Raw genomic sequence first — 23,363 nt, 5'->3', positions numbered from 1 at the left:
AAAATTAAAAAAAAAAAGAAAACGCTAAAAGAATACAAGGATACACGGTGGCACATGTTAGTCCCAGTGCTCAGGAGGCAAAGGCAGGTGGATCTCTTGAGTTTGAGGCCAGTCTGGTCTATAGATGGAGTTCCAGGATGGCCAGGAACTATCATAGAGAAACCCTGCCATGAAAAACAAAAACAAAACAAAATTTAAAAAACCAAAATCCTAAGAACCCCAAACATTCCTCTGAATGCCCCACCCAACCCCCAAGGGGTGGGGGTGGGGAGAAGAACAGTAAAGCAAGAAAGAGATAGAAGAATATTACATTGAATGTTGTTCATTCAATGTCACAAAACATCATAATGGAAGGTTTGGGTATCACAGGCTAACTTATTTTAGGGTGAATAAACTGACAGGGAAGGACTCAAGTCAGATAGGGTCAGTGTCAGAATGATGCAAGTGTCAGGCCCCAATGCCCAGTCAGCACTTCCTACCACTCAGAGATCTATCAGTTCAAAGGGGGGGGGGGAGTCTCTGAAAGCTTTCTTAACAGCAAGCTCCCTTCTGTTATAATAAAGAGAATTCATTCCACATGCAATTCAAAAAGGAGTGCATGGTTCAGACCCACAGAGAACATCCTTGCTATGTTCTTATGCCTAAGACACAGGCTTTTCTCTAGAGAAAAGAGCACAGAAAGGCTAGAATCAAACTCCTTTTTGGGGAGGGAACCTTGGTTCTGGTTCATTTTATGGCTGACCTTTTGCTGGGATTCTGTAGGCCCTGACCTTCAGGTTGCTACTGTCCTTTCCTAAAGCAGAGTCTCTTTTCCAGTCTAAGATCCATGCCTTCGAGGGCTATGAATAAGTTGGCATAGGACAGCTGGCCTGAAGTTGAGCCCTATTTAGCTGTTTCCAGGTACAGTGCAGGTGGAATACAGAATGACCTGCCAAGCCAATGCTGACCTCTCCTTTACCCAAGGGAGCCTGGGCTTCCAGGCTGCTACTGTTGGTGGTGATGAGCTCACGCCGGATGCCAGCTAGGCTCATCTGAGGACTGCTTGGAGCCCATTAAAGCCTTGATGAAATGTGTGTGCCTGGATGGCAGGTGGTTCTGGAAAGCATAGTGACCGGGCTCTCATCACTCACTGATTACACAGGCATGGGGGGTTAGAAGTACCTCATCCTGGGGATGAGCAAGGAACGCTTCATTCTGAGCTGGATGAGTGCTGAGCACAGATCTCTGGGTCATGGTGGGCCTACATCACACCTGATCTAAGGTGTGGATTGTAATGACAATACCACAGAACAGTGGTTCTCAACCCCTCTGGGGGTCGCATATCAGATATCCTGCATATCAGATATTTACATTATGATTCATAACAGCAGAAAAATTAAGCTTAAAAAGTAACAACAAAATATTTTTATGCTTGAGGGGGTCACCACAATATGAGGAATTGTACTAAAGGGTTGCAGCATTAGGAAGGTGGAGAACCACTGCCATAGAACATCCCTACTTCCTAGCATCATTGGATCCAAGACTGCAGGTGCGTAAGGGTGACTAACGGCCATCTCTCTCCACAGGCTGTCTTAGGTTAGATGATGGCCTAGCATCTGCATTTCAGCTGCTGGCAGAAATGGATTTGCTCAGAAGACTACCCTCAGCTCTCCTGGACTAGATTAGTCTCCATTATCCTCTCACAGTACCTTCTTCTCTTCTGTAACAGGACTTGTATTAGTAGCTAATAACTTAATTATTTGTCTGATGTTTCTACTCTGAGATACTTTAAGCTTTGCAAGGGATGGAGTATGTAATAAATATTTGTTAAGATAATAAGACGAGGGACTGGAGAGATGGCTCAGTGGTTAGGTCAGCTCACTAGCTGTTCTTCCAGGACCTGGGTTCTATTCCCAGTACCCATATGACAGCTCTCAACTGTCTGTAACTTCAGTTCCAGAGGATCTGATAACCTCACACCAATGTACATAAAACAAAATTAAAATATTAAAAAAGGTAATAAGATTAAATGGATCAAAATATCATTAAGAGAACGTTTACAGATAAATTTTTACCACCATTCTTTAAAAATAAAAAAATTATTTGTGTGTGTATATCACATATTTATAGGTGACTGCAGAGGTCAGAAGAGGATGTTGGGTGCCCTGGAGCTGGAGTCATAGGTAGTTGTGGGCAGCCCAGACTGGGTGTGGGCAGAAGCTCAGTTCTCCAAGGGCAGCGAGCATTCTTAGGTGGAGAGCCATTTCTCCAGGCTCTCAATAGCACTCTCGAAAAAGAGTCACTGATGCCACTGACAGCTCATCTCATCTGATTCAAGTTCTCCTGGCTTTCTGACTTGCATCTAAGCAACCAGTCACCCATTCAAGACAGTATTTTTCAGTCTAGAATGGCATGGAATATTTTCTTTTCAACAGCTTTATTCAAATATAATTTACATGCCATAAAGTTTACTCAAAGTATACAATGTAATACTTTTTAGCATACAGACAGTACCATACAACCCTCACATAATCTACTTCAGAACATTTTCATGCAAACCTTGTGCCCATTAGCAATCTCTTCTCAGTACTTCCCTTAGATAGCTGCTAGCATAAAGCAAAAGAGAAGCTTTTTTTTTTTGTCATCAACAAGGTCTCTTCATTGTTTAGATGAAAAAGTGGTGCCAGAGAGTGATTCCAAAGATGAGAGTGGCAGGGTAGGGGCGGGTCACAGATCCTGATGCCTGCAGCCTCTGACCACCTGCCATGCATTATGACTGTGTGTGCTGAACTTGAGGGCAGGGGCGATCTTATCTTCTGCTCCTCTGTCTCCTCTGTCTGCCCAGAGGACCAGTACGGCGTGATGATTAATGTGGAGCTTGTGAACTAGTGCCAGTCAGAGAGCCTCACTACCTGTCCTCTATCAGACACTTCCACAGTGACTTGCTCGTCACTTTATGCCTATGGAAACTACTAACAAATTTGGGCATATAGATGGCATTTCCTTTGAAAACACGCCCTTTTCTAATAATTCATTTTGATTGTACTTAAGAAAGTATTATTGTTTCTCAGCCAAATTTTGGCTAAAATCTAGTATAGAAAATAATGGTTTGTAGTAAATTAGAGATTCAGAGACCAACCAACCTTTCATAGATAGTGAGAGATGCTCTCCCTTAGTTTGAGAACCTCCTCCTCCTCCTCCCTGTCGTCCCCATCCCCCCTCCCCGCCTCTGCTGCAGGAGTCTGGATGGTAAGGCATTTAGGGCTCTGGGAAGGAATCTGGCCTGTGGTGCTGCTTCAATACTGAGGTAAAAGGTTTTAAGTAGAAACTTTTTTGTTTGTTCCTATTTTGCTATTTGAGACAAGGTTTCTCTGTTTAACAGCCCTGGCTGTTGCAGAATTTGCTCTGTAACCAGGTTGGCCTCAAACTCAAATCCACCTGCCTGTCTCCGGAGTGCAGCAGCAGCAGCTGGGGTGTGGCCTATTTTACAAAGATCTCCTTGATTGTTCTTCATTGGTGAAAGCCTTAAGAGGACCAGGAGGAACAGAACAGAGAGAACATTCTTCTGAGGGCAGCCCAGGAGAGGGATGTCCATGGAGTGGAAGAGAAAAGAATTCAAGGATGATTTAGGTTTTAGGGTCTGACACTCAAGGTGATGCTGACCCTACTGAGGGTAACAGGAGAAGCTGAGGAAGCAGTGTGAGGGGTGGCAATCGTTTCCTTGGAATTTTAGTTATTAAGACATGCAAGAAATGGGGTGAGTTCTAGAGTTGGCTACGAGGCTGTTTGTTGCTGTTGTTTCTAAAATGCATGAGGTGAAGGTACACTATCAAACTCATGAGAATGAGAATCTATGGAAGGAGAAAGTAATACAGGAGAGAAAGGCTGGAGTGTGTGTGTGTGTGTCTGTGTGTGTGTGTGTGTGTGTGTGTGTGTGTGAGAGAGAGAGAGAGAGAGTGTGTGTGTGTGTGTAACAGAGTCCTTGAGAAAGCGGCAGGAAGGAGGAACCAGAGCCCTAGGGCTGGTCTCAGGAACTGCTGTCATTGCTGGAGAACAGAAGGTGACATTCTGGGAAGGGCACAGGGCAGGCAGACAGGAGGAGACACAGGTAGAAAGAGGAAGCTCCCTTCTAAGTACAGTGCATCTTCTTTGGGAAATATTACAACAGCTTGGGAGTCGGCAAGGGATCTGAGAGGTGGAAAAAGTCTGAGAAGCTGTCTTGGTCTAGAATAAGAAAGTGATTTTCCTTATGAAGTTCAGTGCATGGGACTTGGCACCATGGTGTGAGATTTATGGTCATGCACGTGGAATGGGAGTCAGGTCCCACACACAGGACTCAGAGAAAAATGCAGAAGCACAGGAGGATGCAGCTGAGTACAGCTTCAAGGTAGGGAGCCTGCATAACTGTACAGTAGAACACCGTGGAAATCCTGGGTGTCCTCTTCCAGTCACTCCCAGTGTTCTAGAGATTAGCCACTACTCTGGCTTCTTCCACCACTGGCTGGCTAGTTTTGCCTATTCTGAACTCTTAGCAGAGGCACACTGCTAAGGCATTTGGCCCATGCATGTTGACAGAGCACAAGTTCATTCATTCCCACTGTTACAAGAAATCTACAATTTATTCACCCATTGCAGAAGCAGATCAACATTTTATCAGTGTAAATACCATCCCCTGCACCAAGCTTTCCTTACCTTATTATTAGAGACTCAAAAACTTCTGGTTTGTGATAGGTTCTTGTCTCAGATTGGCTTTGAACACGTGCTGGCCTCAAACTTAGTATTCTATTGCCTGAGGCCCCCGAGGGCTCTGATTACTGTTTGTTTGTTTGTTTGTTTGAGGCAGGGTCTCCTATAGCTCCAGGTTGGCCTCAAACCCTCAAACTCTGGATCATCCGGCCTCTACCTCCTAAGTGCTGGGCTGACAGGTGTTTCACAACACGTAACTTAAGATATTTTCTCTGTGATCACACAGCACCTTCTCTAGATCTCCACTATCACATTATTATTATCATCACGTTATTAAATGTCTCGGTTTCTTGTAAACTATGAGTTCCTTAAGGGAAACACCCAGGCCTGTATCACATTTATTGGCCTGGAGCCTAGGCTGGAGCCTGTAATAGGAGAGGTGCTCAGCAGAGTGATGGCCAATCTTCACTGTCTCCTTGATTAGGCCCAAAAGCCCCTAGTAAGGGCTAAAGCATCCAGAGCTGTGTGAGTATGAGTTTCCAAAGAGAATTAGCTAAGCAGGGGAGGGGGCAGAGATGGATGGAGAGACGGACAACACAATACCCATTCTGAACTCGGGTAATACCATCACATATGCTGGGGACCTGGAAGGAATAAAAGAGAGAGAACGCCAGCTAGCACAGCCTCACTCTCCTCTCCTTCCTACATGCTGCTCTGCCACACCTTCCCCACGGTGATAATCTAACACCTCTGAAACTGTGAGCAAAAATGACTCTGCTCCCTTTAATATTTATACTGGGTGCAGTCACAGTAATAAAAAGTTTGACTACTACAGCAAATGCTTGATAAATGATGGAAGAGTTGCTCAGAGGCTACACAGGACACCAGGGCTGGAAGAGGTTCTTGACATCTCTTCAGTAGCTGCTTTATTTTCTAAGAGAAAGGGTTTGCACAAAGGAGAATTTGTGGGTGCCAGAGCCACAACTCCTGACCCTTCTCTGTGTTGCTGGGTGTGAAGTTTCAACAGAGGGCAGACAGCCCCAGGCAAAGAAAGCTGACGGCACAACATCTGCTGATGTAGACAGATGGACAGACAGTGAAGTGGAACAAGAAACGGAACACTAAGTTTTGGTCCTAATGATGGGATAACAACAGGCTGCTGCAGGGAGGATGGTAGCACTGGGCAGGCTTTGCCTCAGGCGGGGCAGCAGGAATTTAGGAACTCAGTGGATGCTGGCAGGTTAACACCGAGAGTTCATCCAGGCACTCAGAGAAGGGGTCAAAGAGGAACGTTCAAAGTAGAAAGGAAAGGCTGAGGGAGGCCCTGAGGAGGGGGATTAGATTTCAGAAGGGCTAAGTGTTGAGGGAAAGAGCACCAGTGATGAAACAGGAAGCAGCAGTGGGAAGAAGAGATACAGAGGTGCTCAGATGGGAGGCAGCAGGATGCTGAGAGTGGGTGGGGTACTTCCAAACATGTGCTCAGTAGTGTGCCAAAGTGGAGCTAAGGAGGGAGATGAAAGGAGTGATATTCCCTGGAGTGTCATCCACCTTAGTGTAGCAAGAGATGCTGTACCCTAGCCCCAGGGGCAGGAAAGATGCACAGCAGGAAGGTGGCCCAGGAACTGGGGATTGGCAGGTAGAAAGAAGCCTGCCAGCCTGAGAAGGCCTCAGTGGGAGGCAAATGGCAGAAAGAATCGCAGGAACAGAGGGGCAGCACTGGAAACACTGGGTGGGTGCTAAAGGCTGGCAGGAAGCACAGCTAAGTGTCAGGCTGATAAAAAATGATTTTATCACCTCTCCCTAGAGTGGCATTTACCTTGTACTATTTTAGATGCCTCAGAGAAAAGTGAGTTCCTTATATACAATAGATGCCTTGGGGCTTTAGAGCTTATTTCTCTGAAGGAACTGAGTCAAAAAGAAAAAAAAAAAAAGCCCACCATGTTTTAGGCAGACGGAGATGTTCATGGGAGCACATTCCTGAGAGGAAACTGTTAATGCAGCTCAACAGTCCTGGGTTACTGACATAAGGCAGCTGCAGCTACCCTCCCCCCACCCCGCAGGCATTGTGCCCACCTGTCCTCCATGTTTTCTTGTACTTCCAAAGTCAAGTATGAAAGCAGAGCCTTCCTGCTCTAAGCCAACAACAGACAGAGGCAGCAGCATCAAGGATGAACAAACAAGGTCAGTATACTACCCATAGTATACTACAAGGACTGACACCAGTTAATTCAACCCCCTTCAAGAAAATGTCTTCCTATTCGTCTTCCTGGAAAGAGGGCACCACCCATTCACCCAGCAGTCTTCTTTCTGTAACTTACACCACACCTCCTTGCCCATCAGTGACAAGAGGCATGTTTCATGTCCACAGAGCCCCTTGTCCATCCTCCTGTGGGAGCACTCACTCCACTGCCATGGCCTGCTTGCATATCTGTCACCATGAGAGTCTCAGGGTCAGACAGTGTGCCTGATCCTTAAGATGTCTTGAGGTGCATCATCTCAGAGATATCAAATAGTTTAACATAATGATTTAACAGAGACATATTTTAAAGCCAAATCTGTCTCCAAAGCTTGTACAGTTTACAGTTATTGGGTTTCTTGAAATAGAAAAAAATGACCTTGAGCAGTCAGTGGTAAGCTCTGGCCCAACAGTGTACACGTTCATAGGGGGACAAGTAGGAAAGGCTTCCCAATGGAGGGAGGTCTCTGAGTACATGTGGGTGAGAAGTGAGGAAATACAACAGCTCTCTAAGCAGCATGTGGATGTGGAAGGCAGAGACAAAGGTTAAGAGAAATGGAGTTACAGCTGTCAGCTGTAACTGTGAGTGTGATTTCCGTATCTAAGTCATAATGATAACTTCTAATGACGAAAACATGTTTGTCCTTCAGCGTGGCCTGAGACCTCACATAGGCACATAAATCATTAATACATGTGGTAAAGGGAGAAGTGAGACTGAGGGTGTGAATCAAATAGAGGATAGCAGAAGGGGGCACTGGGGACAGATCTGGAAGGACAGCAGGGGAGAGAGGGGCACTGGGGGACTGTGATCAAAGCACAAAAAACTACTGTATGCAATTAACATACCCCAGTAAAAATGAAAAGAAAAGGAACTACTTGTCACAACACATTTAACATGTGTTCACCAGGGAGTTTTACATCTACTATTCCTGTGAAGATGTCATGTGACACCTAAAACAACCAAGACTGAGAGTTAGGATAACCTGTCCAAGGGAACCTGGTTAGCTGCTTCTGCCTGTGCTCTTTTCTATTACTCCATGCTGCCTCCTACAGGCTGGAGGGTGTCCACATCATCAGCATGATGCTGTAGCCTGAGCCTCTTTACAACTCAAAGCAAGAGCATGAGCGGCTCCTCCCTCTACCCCTCACCCATAGACCCAGGGACCTAAACCTCTGTGGAGTTTGTGAGCAGACGGTTTTTGTGCCTATGCTTGCCTTGGGTGTTGCTAGCGCAAAGCTGGTGGCCAGAACACTCTGCTAAAGCTGATGGGCAGGAGGCAGACCCTTCGGAAAAGGTCAGCAGAGGTCAAAGACTTTGGAAATGTTACCGACAACAGCCCCTAGGACAAGAGAGCAGGCTCCTGCCTCTCGGTTGGCTGGTCACATACACTAGTAGACTAAGGGAGGTCAAGAAGGGAAGAGGGGTCAGAAGTTGGCAGGCCTGCAGGCCCTGAGTGACAGCAACTTGTTCAGGTCTAGAAGGGAGAAACAAGTGGGCTGATAGTTTTGGCCCTCGAGGCTGGGAAACCAGGGCACGGGTATAAATGGATGACTACTAAAAAGGCAGGTGGGGAGAAACGCAAAGGTGGGGGCTTAGGGCATCGGTTCCAAGTCACCGGACAGGAAAGCATGTCCCTGAAACAGCTCAAAGGGCTAGCCTTGGCCTGGGGGCCTGGGGTGGAGGGAATCTCATAAAGGCCCTGGCGTCCTCATTGTAAAGGTGTTCGATCTGGAAGAGAAGCGTGGGGCTTCTTGTAGATGAACTCTTTCTGTTTGGTGGCTGGAGGAAGCAGGGATATGGAACCAGGGGAAAATGACTAGGCATACTGATTTTAAGGCATGGCAGAGAGAAGCATGCTCTGATGCTTAGGTCTAAGTCTTGCCAGAGAGCTTTCCAAAGGACAGAGTTGGAAGCTTGGGGTGTTTTTGAAGTCTCCGCCTCTGGGAGCTCTGAGTCCTTACTCTAAAAGTACCAGCCACCCAGGTAAAGTCACCATGCCACAGGGTCCAGTTATGAAACCCGTGGGCCTACGGCTGACAGGAGGTAACAAGACTGGATTCCTTGGAAGTGTCCCCAGCCCGAGGACAGCACATATGCTAGAAGATAATTAGAAGGCAAAAGCTGCAGAACAGAACAAACTTCACAGGCTGATATTAGAAAATGGTTAGATGGCAAAAATAGACAATTTGTAGACATTACACAATGGTCATAGTTTACTAAAAAGGGGTCCCCATGAGTCACTGTGAAGCAAAGTGGGACCACCTGAGCCAAGAGTGGATGCCTCAGCTCTTGACAGAACCCAAGGGGATGGCCACCAATCTTGGAGAGACAAGATACTCATGTGAGTGATGCAGAGGCCCTCGAAAGAACCATCCAGTTCCTTTAGATCCCACAGAGAATGAACTGCACCCAGGAGGACCCAGGTCCCAGCCCCAAGAATGGGTCCCTGGCCTTCAAGAAGCAGCAGCTAACGAGTAAACAGTTGTTCTTCCGCTACTGTCACAGGGATCTGGGTCTCCCACATGCTGCCTCTACTCCCTGAGAAGCTGATGGGGGGAAGGGGACTAAGAAGGAAACGGCTGCCTGAAGGTGCCCGACTTGGATGGGACCAGGTCAGCCCAAGTCTGGTGCATATTACCTCTGTAACGCCACTGACACTCCTGGCCGACAACTGGGGGGACATTTATCATTCAGCAAATATTTATAGAATATTTACTATGTGCCAAGAACCATGCGGGTACCAGGGATACTGAGTCAGTCACTGTGGTGTGCAACCTCAGAAGGTCAGTTGGATGAGAAGCTCCCGCTTTGCTACTGTTGGTTTTATTTTGTTTTCTTTTGGAGATAGCATCTCAGCCAAGTAGCTCAGGTTGGCCTGGAATTCACTCTGAAGTCCAGGCTGTCCTCAAACTTAACTTCCTCGTGTCCCAGCCACCTGAGTACAAGTCCAGATGTGAACAGGACACCACAGCTCAGAGGAATGAGGAAGCATAAGTGACATTGCAGCAGGGCCAAGGTCCAGGAGAAGAACTCTGTGACAGGGGTTAGCGGGGTTAGCAGGGCCTGACATGACTTCCCTTGCTCCCCTGGTCCTGTTCTGGAGGTCACAGGAGAAAAAGAGAACACTCTTGGGAAGAGCCATCAATTAAGAAAACTCTCACACTAGGGCAGAAGAAATGGCTAAGCAATTCAGGGTACTTCCTGTTCTGCCAAGACTCAAGTTCAGTTCCCCACAACCACGTTGCTTCTGTAACTCTAGCTCTGGAAAGACCTGATGCCTCTCACCTCCAAGGACAAATTATTGTTTTAAAATGTTAAAAAAAACTTTACATCTTATTGCAGAGTAGATAGTGTCCCCGTCCCCCTCCTCACCCCACTTCCACCCCCAGGTCAAGAACATACACCAACCACCAGAGGACAAATCACACATTGACACTCATTCTTGGGAAACAGATCACTCTTTTAGCTCAAGGAGAGTAACATGGTGCCAGAAGAGTGGCGGCCTCTCCTGCCAGCCACTACACAGCTCTCACCTCCGTCCAGCAGCTCCTTGACGATGCTGTAGTCGTCGGCCAGGACAGCATAGTGCAGGGCTGTGCAGCCTTTGAAGCTAGCACGGTGGTTTAGCCGGTTGTTGAAGTCATCCTCTCGAGTGACTAGGACTGAGGAACAAAAAATCCAACCCTCCATTAGTAACACATCAGTCTGTGCTTGCTTAGGGTAGCCCCACCCCTACTTTCCTTACCCATCTCCCTTTAGTTTAGGGCTTCACTATGAAGAGCAGGCTGGCTCAGAACTAGCAGAGATAGGCCTGCCTCTACCTCTTAGTGATAGGACTAAAGTGTGTTCCACCACATTTAGCTCTTTTTGGCCTGCCTCCAACCCTCTAAGACAGAGTCTCACCATGTAGACCAGGCTAGCCTTGAACTCACAGATCCAAATGTCTCTGTCTCCTTAGTATTAGCAATAAAGGCCAGTGCCACCGTGTTGGGCTTCTTTGGTCTTTTAGAACAAAAGACCAGCTATGGCTGGTCTTTAACTTGCAGTGATCCTTCTGCCTCTACCTCCCATGTGCTGGCATTCCAGGTGTGAGCCACTATGTCCAGTCTCATCTACTGTCTTTTGAATTTTTTTAAAAATGTTTTTGAGGTCAGGTTTTTCTCTATATACCTCAGGCTGGCCTCAAACTCACAATGGTCCTTTTGCTTCAACTGCTTAGCTCTTCAACATTTTAAGTTATCTATGTAATTCTAAATATACTACATATACTACATAAATACTACATATTAAGTAGCACCTACACTGTGTGCCTGGCCATCTGGGCAGGGCAAGAGGAGGTGAAACAGTCTGGTTTGTTTCATGAGCGTTGGCTGACATGTAGGAGTCATTTTGGGGACATGAAGTGAATCAGTATGATCTCTGACCTAATCTGACAAGAAGCAGATAATACGCAGATGTTTAGAGTGTGGGGAGCATTAGGATAACACGGAGCCAGGGGACAGGCGAGCTCAGCTTGAGCATGGAGAACAGGTTCCGGAAACACTGGGTAACTCAAAGAATGAGGAGTCTGGGGAAGAAGGTGGAGGTGGGCAGAGGACCAGGGGAGTGGGGTGGGGTCAGAGGCTGTCTGTGCAGAAGCCACAAACCTCTGCTGTTTACAATTTGGTAAATGACTTAAAGCTTAAAATCTGATTTACAAAATCAAACAAAAATTAAAACTACAGAAGAGTACAAAGAAGAAAAAGGAGCCCATACCTCAGCAACCAGAGAAGGCACATTTACCCTTTCAGTCTGGCTGTGTACGCATTCCCTACAAAGGTGGAATTTACTGTATCTGTAATTGACTTTTTGGTGGCACTGAGTATTGAACCTGTTGTTGAACACATCTTTGTACATGACAGACAAGAGTTCTACCACTGAACTCCCCCGCTCCTGCAATCTGATTTTTGTTCCCCCTAGACAGGGTTTTTGCATAGCTTCAGCTATCCTTGAACTTGCTCTGCCCGCCTCTCTCCCCCCAAGTGCTGGACTAAAGGCGTGTACCACCACTGCCCAATGTCATCTGATTTTTTCACTCTTAAAAACATTTTCTGAAAGGTAAAGACAGACAAACCCTGCAAACCCTCGGCTCACTTCAGCCCTCCTACTCACACTCCTCTCTTCTCTCTCCAGCTCATTAAAAACAAGCAAGCAAGCAAACCTGCGACTGTTAGCACTTTTCAAGCCCTCTGGATTGGTGGACAGACATACATCTGCTTACCAGACTGGCCGTGGCTTATGCTGTTGCCCGGACACTTTCAGACCAGCTAATAACCTAGAAGGTTCCACCCTCTGAGGCGTCCCCTGAGAGGGAAGGCCCCACAGAGCAGATGCTAGTCTGCTTTTGTGACGAGGTTTCTGTTTCCCTCATGCTGGAAATTAACCCAGAAACCAATTTTCTCTAATGTTCACTTTTGAGCTCAGTTTGTTGGGGGGAGAATCTAGGACCTAAGTCCTACCTCCCTGTGTCACACCTTTCCTGTCCCCTGTGGACAATGCAAGGTGGGACCTTGCCTAGATAGAAGCATAAGGCAGGTAATTCCTAAGTGGTTTCTTCTAAGAGCTTTCGGAATGAACTAATAGCATGCTCCCTCCTATAATACTAAAGACACTATATAAATAAAGTTCTAAAAGCCAGAAGGCCACTCAGTAGTCGTAATTCAGTCCCATTTTTAAAGAAGAGAATATGAAAGCTCAGCTTACTTGGCTAGTTAAGTGGTTGTGTAAGAAGCGTGGGAGGCTGAGGTAGTTGGACTGCTGGAGTCTAGTAGTCAGACTCACCTCAGCACCAGCGAGTTCTTGCTCTTTGTGCCAATAAAAGAATCAAGCACAGAGAAAGAAGCAGAGTGGGCATGTTGTGGTACCAGCCTTAGCTCCTTGTATTCCCTTCTTTTCTTTCTCAGACAATGCTGCAAGACATTCGGTGGAACCTAGCTATACCGTATGACAGCCTGAGCTGTGTAGCCAGCACCCTAACAAGCTTGCCTGGGCGGAAGCATTTCAAACCTCTAGCCAAAATGAAGACAGTGGAGCTCAGAGCTGGAGACCAGACCACACTGCTTGCCTTAGAGTGCTATGTGACTTTCTCTTGGGTATCAAGAACAGTAAGAAAATGTCTGAGCAGCAACAATTAGATGGGCCTCTGGGCTCATCTGAGGGGAGTATCTAGATAACCTAGCCTCTGGACACATGAGGGGTATTATGTCTATTAGCCTGGGCCCATCTGAGGGGGGAGTACCTAGATTAGCCTAGCCTCTGGACACATGAGGGGTATTATGTATATTAGCCCGGGCCATTTGAGGGGGGTACCTGTATTAGCCTGGCCTTGGGGCACATATGAGGGGGGTTATCCAGACTAGCATAGCCTCTGGGTACATGTAATGATATCTATATTCCTCCTGTACAAGCCCTTTAAGAACTCAGAGTGACGAGCCCTTAGTCACAGTCATGATAGCCACTCACTCTGTTATATCCCCTCATACTGGGAATCAGGTTTCTAGCCCACTGAAGATTAGGAGAAGAAAATAAGGCTGGGAGGACAATTCAGAGTCAAGCAGATTGATCACAATCAAACACTAGCCAGGCAGGGAGGGAAAAGAACGGACAATGAAAAGCTGAAAAAGGATTCCAAGCACAGCACCTCAAAAGGCCCTGAGGGCATCTCTGAACTGCCACATAGGACATTAACTGCTGGATGTAATGATAAACTGGAAGAAAAGTGATAGTTGGCTCAAGAAAGCAAGAAGGGTGTAATCCATTTTACAAAGGAAGTCTATCATTCATTCAACAAACAAGTGTAATGAGCACCAGCCCACAGTGGTAGATGTAATAATAAATGAATAGAGCCATTTCCAACTTTAAGAATTAACTGTCTGATTCGAGAATCAAACCAATATTGTCTTTTCACAAGTGCACTGACAAGGTTATGCATACAGGGGTCTTACCACAAAAAGCAGGTGATTTCAAGAAACAGAGAGGGGGGCTACTTCAGGTAAACACCAGCAGAGGACCAGTACCATAGGCCAGTGACAAGCACTATTCATGAAGAGTCCTGTTTGCTGAGACCTCACCTTTCTTTCTGAATGAACTGTTGTGCTGGCCCATCCTTTACCTGTCACCTGGCTGGCTAGTTCCTTTCTAGGCTTCTAACAAAGAGTCACTTTGTCTAATGGTCCTTCCTGCATTTGAGGTAGGTATTGCTCCTGAGGTAGCATCTCCTCCCTCTCTCAAAGATATTCCACCGTACCCACATGTGGCTGTGGCTGTGCTTTCCTACCAGGCAGGGTCACTGTTTTCTTCACCATAGACAGTGAGTGGAGCACTCAGCACAGCCCAGTCCCAAACGATAGACAAGTGCTTGCCCAAATCAGCAAGTAGACATAAACTGGCATCTCTTTTATGGATACCAAGAATCTAAAATACTAAAAAATGTAAAACTCTTTTTTCCCCCAAAAAATATTTTTCAATGTTGGCATCTTTCTGATTTTGATTGGGACTGGTGACAGGAGCAGAGGCAGGAGGATTACAAATGTGAAGCTATCCTAAGTGACACAGGAAGACCTTGTCTCAAAAAGTGTTCCTAATTTTGGAGCATTTAGAGTTCATATTTTTGGATTAGAGATGTTCAACCAATAAAACCTATACACGAACATTTCAAATTCTAAACAAACTTCTAAATCTGAGATCCTTTTGGTGCCAAGCATTTTGTATAGATATATTCAACATCTCATATAATTAAAGTCCAGATATTTCTGTTTGTAGAAAACAATAACATCTACAAACAAATCTTTAGTGAAGGCAACAGAGAATGGCTAGCAACTGAGAAAGCTGTGGAGCCAGGTCACTTGTGTTTGAATCCTAAATGTACTGTGCAGGTTCACACCGTCTGCTTGACCTCTCTGTGCCAAACATCTCTGTCTGTACTGGAAAGAACAGAACCCTCTTGGTGAACGGGTGTGGTATTACAACATTTCATACACACCTCGTCTCAGTGTCAGCCGTTCTCCTTTTAACCTAGTCTCTCACAAAGGCCTTGCCTCACAAAGGGCATGGCAGGTATGAGGTAACTACCACCTGTTCCATGGAGCATGGAACCAGCAGTGTCTGGGTAGGCCCCACAATGCTGGTGCTCTCCAGAGTCACAAGGATTTTCATTTCAGAACTGCACTGGGAGCTATAAGTTTATGCTCTCATTTCATTGGGGAACTCTGTTCAGAAGGGTGACATTTAGTGTCTATTCTGTGCTTGGCATGACACACAGTGCCCAGTGTTAGCAGCCTGTGGTCCCCACGGGCTCATATTTGGAAGGCAGCTATGCTCATCACTATACCACTAACACAGGTCACAGCTCATATTTGAAAGCTGGGTCCCAAGCACCCTAACAAGCTAGCCTGGGTGGAAGCACGTCAAACCTGTAGTCAAAATGAAGATGGTAGAACAATTTTGGGAAGGACTAGGAGGTGAGGCCTTTTTGGAGAAGGGGTGTCACTGGGCATGGACTTTGAGGTTTCAAAAGCCCATACCTGGTCCAGTTTCTTTACCTCTACCTCTAACTTATAGTAAGCTGTGAGCTCTCAGCTACTGCTCCAATGCCAAGGCTGTCTGTCTGCTCTCATGCTTCTTGCTATAGACTCAACCCCTGGAATTGTAACCAAGCTGCCTTGGTTATGATGTTTCTTCATAATAACAGGAGTGACTAAGGCACAGCCTCACTGCTAAGTGCTGAAAAGGCCCAGTTCTGAGACCCCATACTCTTCTCAAGCCATAAGAGATGGACGGAGGTAGAACGGGGAGAAGAAAAGGAACAGTGTGGCCGCAGCCTTCTCTCTGCCTGAGTAAGTAAACTCATGCAAGGGAGGTATCAAGCCTGTAATCTCACCCGCAGGCCACCAAGGCGGTCTCCTGAGGCCCAGGATTTTGGGCCAGCTGGCCGTTATCCAGTGAACCATCTCCTTTTCAACAAAGACATCTTCCCGATTGTCTCCAGCACAGGGGTGGCAGGCTCTTCTTCCAGAGAAGCTTTTCCTGTCCTTGTGGGAGGTCCCACACCCCTGTGCCCACAGTGGGAGTGACTGCCACTACTCTGCTCACCTCTGCCCCACTCACCTGTGAATGTAAGTTAGTTTATGCCCCCTCACCTGTGAATCTAAGTTAGTTTATGCCCCACTCACCTGTGAATCTAAGTTAGCCTAAGGGGGCCACAGCCAGGGCCAGGAACACAGCAGCAGTTAAAAAGAATCTCCACGGCCTTCATGTAGCTCTGGCTACTTACTGCCACAAACAAACAAACAAACAAACAAACAAACAAACAAACAAACAGCCTGCTTCCCATGCTGAGAAATATTTAAGGTGAAGATGTCAGAGTCTGCCATCTTAGCTCTGTCACATACTAAGTTCTATGTAAAACATGTGTGACAGATAGTAATATGAGGAATACCGAATAGTTAATGTTATGGTACTGAACTACCAATACTTACAATTAATTTTAAGCCTAAAATCTTACTATAATACAAAATAAGTAAATATGACCGAGATTGAGGGTGTCACTCTGTACCCCAGGTGGTACATAGCACTCAGGAGCAGAGGCAGGTCTATATCTGAGTTCAAGGCCAGTCTGGTCTATGTAGTAATTTCGAGGCCTGCCAGGCCTACAGCATGAGACCCTAGCTCAAATAATAAATAAATAATTTTAAAAGTACACAGATACTTATAGCAATGTATTCATAAAAATCAAAGGTAGAAACAACATAACATCTATAATCTGATGAATAAACATTTACAACAGCATATTATTCAGCCATAGAAAGGAATGAAGTAATGCTATTTGCCACAGTGTGTATGAAACATAACGCTAAGTCAGTCAGTCAAAGATGATGATACAGTGTATGGTCCCAGGTACATAGAATGGCCATTGTAGACAATCTGTAGAGAGGAGGTAGACTGTTAGTTGCCGGGAACTTGAGGGCAAATGAAGGATAGCTGGTAATATACATGAGACTTTCTATGATGTGATGAAAATGTTCTAAAAATAGGTTGGGGTGATGATTGTAGAACTATATATTATAAATCAGTAAGTTATATATTTTACATGGTGAATTTTACCATATGTGAGCTAAGTAAAATAAAGATGATAGACCTAAAAGTATAAGCCAAAAAAAAAAGTGGTAAAGTGGTTATAAGGTTTAGTGGCACATGCCAATAATTTCAGCATTTTGAAGAAACAAGAGTCTTGGAGAGTTCAAGGCCAGCCCAGGACACATAAGAAACAAGCTCAAGGCCAGTCTGAGTTCCTATCTCAAAAACAAAGCAAAATGTCTGTAAGAAGTGCATATTATCTGACATTATCTGAGTTCCTTTTTGTTGTTGGTGGTGGTGGGTTTTTTTGTTTGTTTATTTTTGTTTGTTTGTTTTTTGAGACAGGGTTTCTCTGTATAACTCTGGCTGTCCTGGAACTCACTCTGTAGACCAGGCTGGCCTCGAACTCAGAACTCCACCTGCTTCTGCCTCCCTAGAGCTGGGATTAAAGGCTTGTGCCACCACTGCCTGGCATCTGAGTTCTTCTGATGTCATGTTGTTTGGTTGGAACCATCTCTAACATTAATAATGGGAAATGACAGAAGCTTATTTCATGTTCAGTGTAGAGTCACAAGTACTGTGGTAAGAAAATAATGGTTTATATTTATGAATTGTCCCCACACTCCCAAGAGTTTCTCTGTGTAGCCCTGACTGTTCTCCAACTCACAGTGACCCGCCTCTGCCTCCCAGAGTGTTCGGATTAAAGGTGTGTGCCACCACACCCAGCATATTGAACTCTCACTACGTGTGGCATCAGGCCAGGCACTTGATCAACTATTTTCCTCACAAGAGTGTACTAGGCTGCCATTTAATATGTGAAGAAACAGAGTCTCAGCTCAGGCAGATGGTTTAAAGTGGCACCATCAGTCAATGGCTGTCTGTTCAGCTCAGACACTTGTCTCCTTTTCTGTGTGATTATGACTTCCTTTTGGCCCCTTATTTACTTACAGTGGACTCACACTTTATGACTCAAGCAGCCTAAGGTCACGATTGCCCTTGCTCTGTGCATTCTAGTCATGCCTAGTTCACACTACCTTAGTTGACATTTTCTCCTGCATGGACTTAGACTGTTTTATGCATATATTCTTGAATGTGGCAAGCACTCAAAAAATCCTTCTTTAGTAAGATGTTACACTTGCCTTGCCAAGAAGAAACTGGGTTCTTGAAGTATGGCTACTGTTTATCAGCTTTATCCTTTGCAGAATGTAGGAGCCCATGATAGTTGAGGCTGACTTCAGGTCCAGGCTTTAGTTAAAAAATGGTATCACAGGTACCATGCTCTCAGTTAATGGACTTGAAACTTTCTCCTTAACAACAGGGTCTTTCTTGGCCCTATCCCCACCCCCACCCCAGTATAACAAAAAGGCTGGCACATACAGGGTCAGCAAATGTGTGACAGATGAAAGGGAAGACTGGGCCAGCAGTCTTCTGACAGGAAGCACCTCTCATCTCTTCTAACCCAGTGAAAAGGAAGGAGAGAGCACAGGCTGGCAGGGAACTTGAAGTCTGCTTGTTGATTCTGGGTGGCGTCCTCTTGGGTCCAGGAATCCCTTACTAGAGAACCAGGTGAGGCTTTTCAGATCCAAGTCACCCCCCGCCCCCATCATCAAATGCAAAATGGGGGCAAACCCCAGAGAGTCTGTAACAAACCTCAGCACTGCTTCAGTTTCTCTATTTCTTGCCTTTCCTGACTCTTACAGTAGCATGGTGCTCAGTGTCTCTGGACCCCTTTGCTTTGCTCTATAATCATCCACTGCTCACCCTCTCCCATCTTAACCAAAGTGTAGAGACAAGCTGGCAGCAGAAGCAAGAAGCCTGCTTCTCAGCAGCTATGCAACCTGGCTGGGCCAACTTGGTCCCTCAGTGATCCCTGTCTCTGCACCTGCTTGCCTCTCTTCTGCCTTTTCTTCAAGATGTTAAAAACTCGCAATAAAAAACAAATACAAAACGCTGTAATTAATAGCCAATTCCAAGCCAACCAAGCATCTCTACTAATAAACCTCAACACTTGCAAAAAGAACAATAAATTCTGCCCGCTCTGGTTCTGAGGTGGTCTCTTTTATACACTCTGTGCTGTGTGTATGCATGTGGGTAAGCGTGTCTACATATATATTTATTTCCCTTTATTTCCCATCCAGGGAGGGGCAGAATAATGAACTGCGTGCGTCAGGGAAGATGAATCTGGGATACTAGGGAGCAGTGCAGTAAAAAGATTAAAGTGTTATTATTGTTGGTTTTTTTCCCCCATGGTCCATTGTGACAGCTCGACCGTCATCTGTAAAAAATGTCTCAGCGAGAGATAATCATCGGAAACTCAATAAAGCGTCAGGGGGAGCCTCAGCCCCCATCAATCACTGGGTGCCTGGAAAATTTCAACCCTCTGTCTCCCTTCCTGCTATCCATATAAATGTCTCTAATATATTTTGTGTGGTGTGTGGGACCCAACCCTGATTTGGAACTTTTGATGAAAAAATATTTATACACAAAATATGTAAATCAGTTAAAAATCACAAGACTAGCTCTTTGCCACCCCATCATACTTTTTTCTTATTTTTATAAATGCATCAAATTTATTCATTTTAATAAAACATGCCAACTACTCTCTCTCTCTCTTTCCTAGGAGAGAAAGATATATATATATATATATATATTTGGAGGGCTAAAAGTAAGGAAACAATTAACCTAACTGACTAATATATTTCATCTTGAAGTTGGCCAAAATGCCAGTGTGGCAGACTTCTGCCCACCCTGCTGACACTATGGCGGTGATGAGAAATGGCATACACAACTCCTGGCCCTGGAGGGGCAAGGAGACTCTTGAGTGGACCTGGACAAGGATGATGAAGAGTCAGGGCATTAATAACACAACTTGCCTAAGAGCTTTTAGCCTGCTTGTTTCCCAAGCCTCTGGAGAAACCTAAGGTCTTGGCACACTCAGCGAGAGGCACATGCAGCCTGGCAGAGCTCTATACAAGGCAAGAAAACAGTTTTGTTGGCATTGGACATCACTACTTAAAAAAACCCAAAGATTCTCTGTGTGTGTGTGTGTGTATCCTCTAGAGCTAGAGTTACAAGATCCACCGGATATGAGTGCTGGGAACCAAATTCCAGTTCTTTGAAGGAGCAGCAGATGCTCCTCCATCTCTCAAAGTCTTGGACATCAGTGGTTTTTGTTTTTTGTTTTCTTTTTTTTTTTTTTTTTTTTGCCTTGGTTTCCTTTAGTAAGCACATGTTGAACACCAGATCAATAAATGTCACTTGCAGTTCACATGGTGTGGCCTCATTAGAGAATACGCTCCTCTTCTCTACCCTTCAAGTGGTCATTTCCTACAGCCCACTCTCTTCAAGGACTTTGGAGGTGTCTGTGTTTTGATAATGAAATCCTGGTGTCTTGATCTACCCCAGTCTGTTAATGCTGTGTTGCTATGGCTCAGTGCTTACTTAAAGAAGATTTGCTGCATGGATGGTAGGTAGACCCTAACATGTTCATTCACCAGCCCGAAACAGGACTTCTTTCTTTAAAAAAATTTTTATTTATTTATGAGTATGCTGTAGCTGTCTTCAGACACAACAGAAGAGGCTATTAGATCCCACTACAGATGGTTGTGAGCCACCATGTGGTTGTTGGGAACTGAACTCAGGATCAGTCAGTACTCTTAACTGATGACCCATCTCTCCATCTCTGAAACAGGACTTCAGCATTTCCCACCTCTAAGCGTTTTGGACATAGCATCTCCCTGCTGCACGTACATCTATCCACACTCATCTGTCTGTCCTCTGGGAGCTGCCTCAAATCTTCCTAGACAGTGAGAAGGAGACTAATGTTTTCCTTGACTACTTCAGGCCAATTTTTTAAAATTGAATTTTGATGTGATCTGTACTTGTGAGTGGACCCTTGTCTAATGGTCTTGGTCTTAATCTTGATTATTATTAGCTGCCATTCTTAGCACATTATACTTCATGATATGATATCTTGTATTTTCTCAAGTGTTTTCATAAGTATGTCAACTGACCCCTTCCCCTGGGGGTTGAGAGCAAAGGAGCTCATAATGTAGCCCAGGCTAGCTTTCAATCTTCCTGCCTCAGCCTCCTGAGGGCTGGGATTATAGGTGTGCAACACCATACCAGAGATCAAGTGATTCTTATAACAAATCTGTTGTGTGAGAAATCGTCTCTATAGATGAGAAAACCAGCACAGAAACGAATGAATTGCCTGAGATCACATTAAGTAGCGGGCAACCCATTTCTTAGACTCAAATTAATATTTGGCTCTCTGAGACCCTGCAGTTTCTGGTCTCAAAGAACCTGTGGTTTCCTACAGACATAATGAGACTAATGATCATGATGAGGCACAAAGAGGTTTTCATTAATGGAATTCCTCCTACATCACAGGCATAGGAGAGGGATAAATATATTACTTCTAGCTCTCTTAATCACTTTTACTTTACAAATTGAGAGAGAGAACATCTGAGAAGTCTAGGGGACTGCTCCAGGTGTAAAAGCTACTGAATGGTCAACAAACCCATCAGGGTCTGGGGGGAGGGGCTGGCACACGTGTGGGTTGGGTCTTGAGGGGTAAGACTCGAACTCTTTCCTGGGAGCCTCTGTATTCCTGTTAGTCTGGATTCTCTGGGGTCATGCATTCTCTATTGTGCCAGGGGAGGCTTGAGCTTAACTTATACACTGAGTGGTTAGCTTATTTGGGATAGAATTGGTGAGACCGCACCTGGCTTGGCCTAGGGGTGGGAATAACTATTATAGTATAGAGAGCAGTTCCATTACCGCCAACTGGGACTCCTAGCCACCTCCTGAACTCCAGGGCACTTGTCCACTGGTTTGTCATTCGCCAGCTTGCACAGTCTTGTCTCCCATCTGAAGGCAAGAGATGGGGAGGTCAGCTGGAGCAGGCCAGGACCTGATGCCCCTGTGGAAAGGGGTGCATGGGTAGGAGGGCTTGGCTCTGGCAGGTCCAGTCTAACAAACCTTTACCCCAGAAGAGCCCCATGCCAGCCCAGTTCTTCAGGTCTCATCTTTATTCAGCTGCCACTCAGAGCTGAGAAGAGAACCTGACATATAGCCTGCTCTGGCCATGTTTCTACCATGTTTTATTGTTTTAATTGTACATATGAGAGGCACTCGAAGTGCTCGCATGCATTTCTGACAGCACCAGACAGTGAATGTTTATAATCGTTACTTATAAGCAGCCTGCGGCATCCACAGCTGGGCGACTTGTTTACTGTTATCACTAATTTAATGTCTTCTCCACCTGAGGATTGGAGCCCACCACCCACCGTCCAGCCACAAGTGGAAGTCTCCTGGAATGAGCTGGTGGGCTGAGGCTATGAAGGGAATGTGGTCAAGACAGGAAAATAGCTGGCAGAGGTGGCTATAATCCCACCTGTCATATCTGTCCTATCTGTATCCCCTCCTTTGAATATATTTGCTTCCCCCTCCTCTTACCCCTGAAGCCTAGGCTCAATTCTCTCTTCCTTTGAGCTTATTATTTGTTCTGTGTGGAGATGAGTATTCAGAGCCATAGAAATCATACAATTACAGAGACCTTCAGCCCATAAAATCCAGTGACCCGTGGCAAGAATCTTCCTCAAGAAAGCCTTGATGGGCAGACATCAAGCCTGCTAATGGCCCTTGATATATTGTTCACTACCTTCTAATCATGTGCCCTGACTTACACTGAGTCCAAACCTATCTACATGGAGAAACTTCATGAAATGCCGCTGACTTTTAGATACATATGGTTATTGCTCATCACTCTAACAGTCCTATAACGATGGGTACTGTTATCCTTGTATTACAGAAGTCTGAAAGTCAAAGACGTTATGTCACTGATCAAGATTAGTCAATCAGTGACAGGACTTAGATGAACCATGGCTGCCTAGCAGTTATCTCTTAGGTTTTCCAGGACATCGTTATGACTCTAAAGACACCACTCTGAGGGCTGCCAAGAATGGCAACAACAGTTAAGCCAAGGAAATTTCCATACCAAGTACTCCTGAGCAGTCGCACAGCAAGCCAGTCCTCACCCACAAACATCAGCGTTGGCATCAGGGCACAAGTTTGCAATGTACCTGCCTAAGCAGTCTTCCTCAAGGAGCCATGCTGGCATAGAAGGCAAAGAAAGGCTTTTCTATGCGTGGCTGACCAATGACAGAGCCTCAGAAAGAAGAGCAAAGACCATTCTTCCCTCTTCAGGCTGGGTATGTTCTGGGCAAGCAGTGTAGACATGAAGTGTCTCCTCTTTTTTAGGAGGAGGGTTCTCAGCCAATGTAGCAATCTCCAACTCACCCTTAAGACCCAATTCAAAGTCATTCATTCACCCAGTGACAAGTC

At 45.5% G+C, this 23,363-nt stretch overlaps 1 protein-coding gene across 2 annotated transcripts in view; it reads right to left on the bottom strand.

The window, feature by feature from the left end:
- The window catches only part of Clpb (ClpB homolog, mitochondrial AAA ATPase chaperonin), a 127,292-nt gene that overhangs the window by 56,686 nt on the left and 47,243 nt on the right, over positions 1–23,363 (bottom strand). Inside the window, exons 5-6 of one of the 2 annotated variants that reach the window (XM_021166915.1) lie at positions 21,798–21,887; positions 10,436–10,564 (exon numbers count right to left, since the gene is read on the bottom strand). In XM_021166915.1, the coding sequence (XP_021022574.1) occupies positions 10,436–10,564; positions 21,798–21,887 (219 nt within the window). The remainder of the gene's footprint in view (positions 1–10,435; positions 10,565–21,797; positions 21,888–23,363) is intronic. The other variant, XM_021166917.2, reaches the window with a different exon arrangement.

Source organism: Mus caroli, chromosome 7, assembly GCF_900094665.2.
Source record: "Mus caroli chromosome 7, CAROLI_EIJ_v1.1, whole genome shotgun sequence".
NCBI lineage: Eukaryota > Metazoa > Chordata > Mammalia > Rodentia > Muridae > Mus > Mus caroli.
This window is presented reverse-complemented; position numbering and strand designations above follow the sequence as displayed.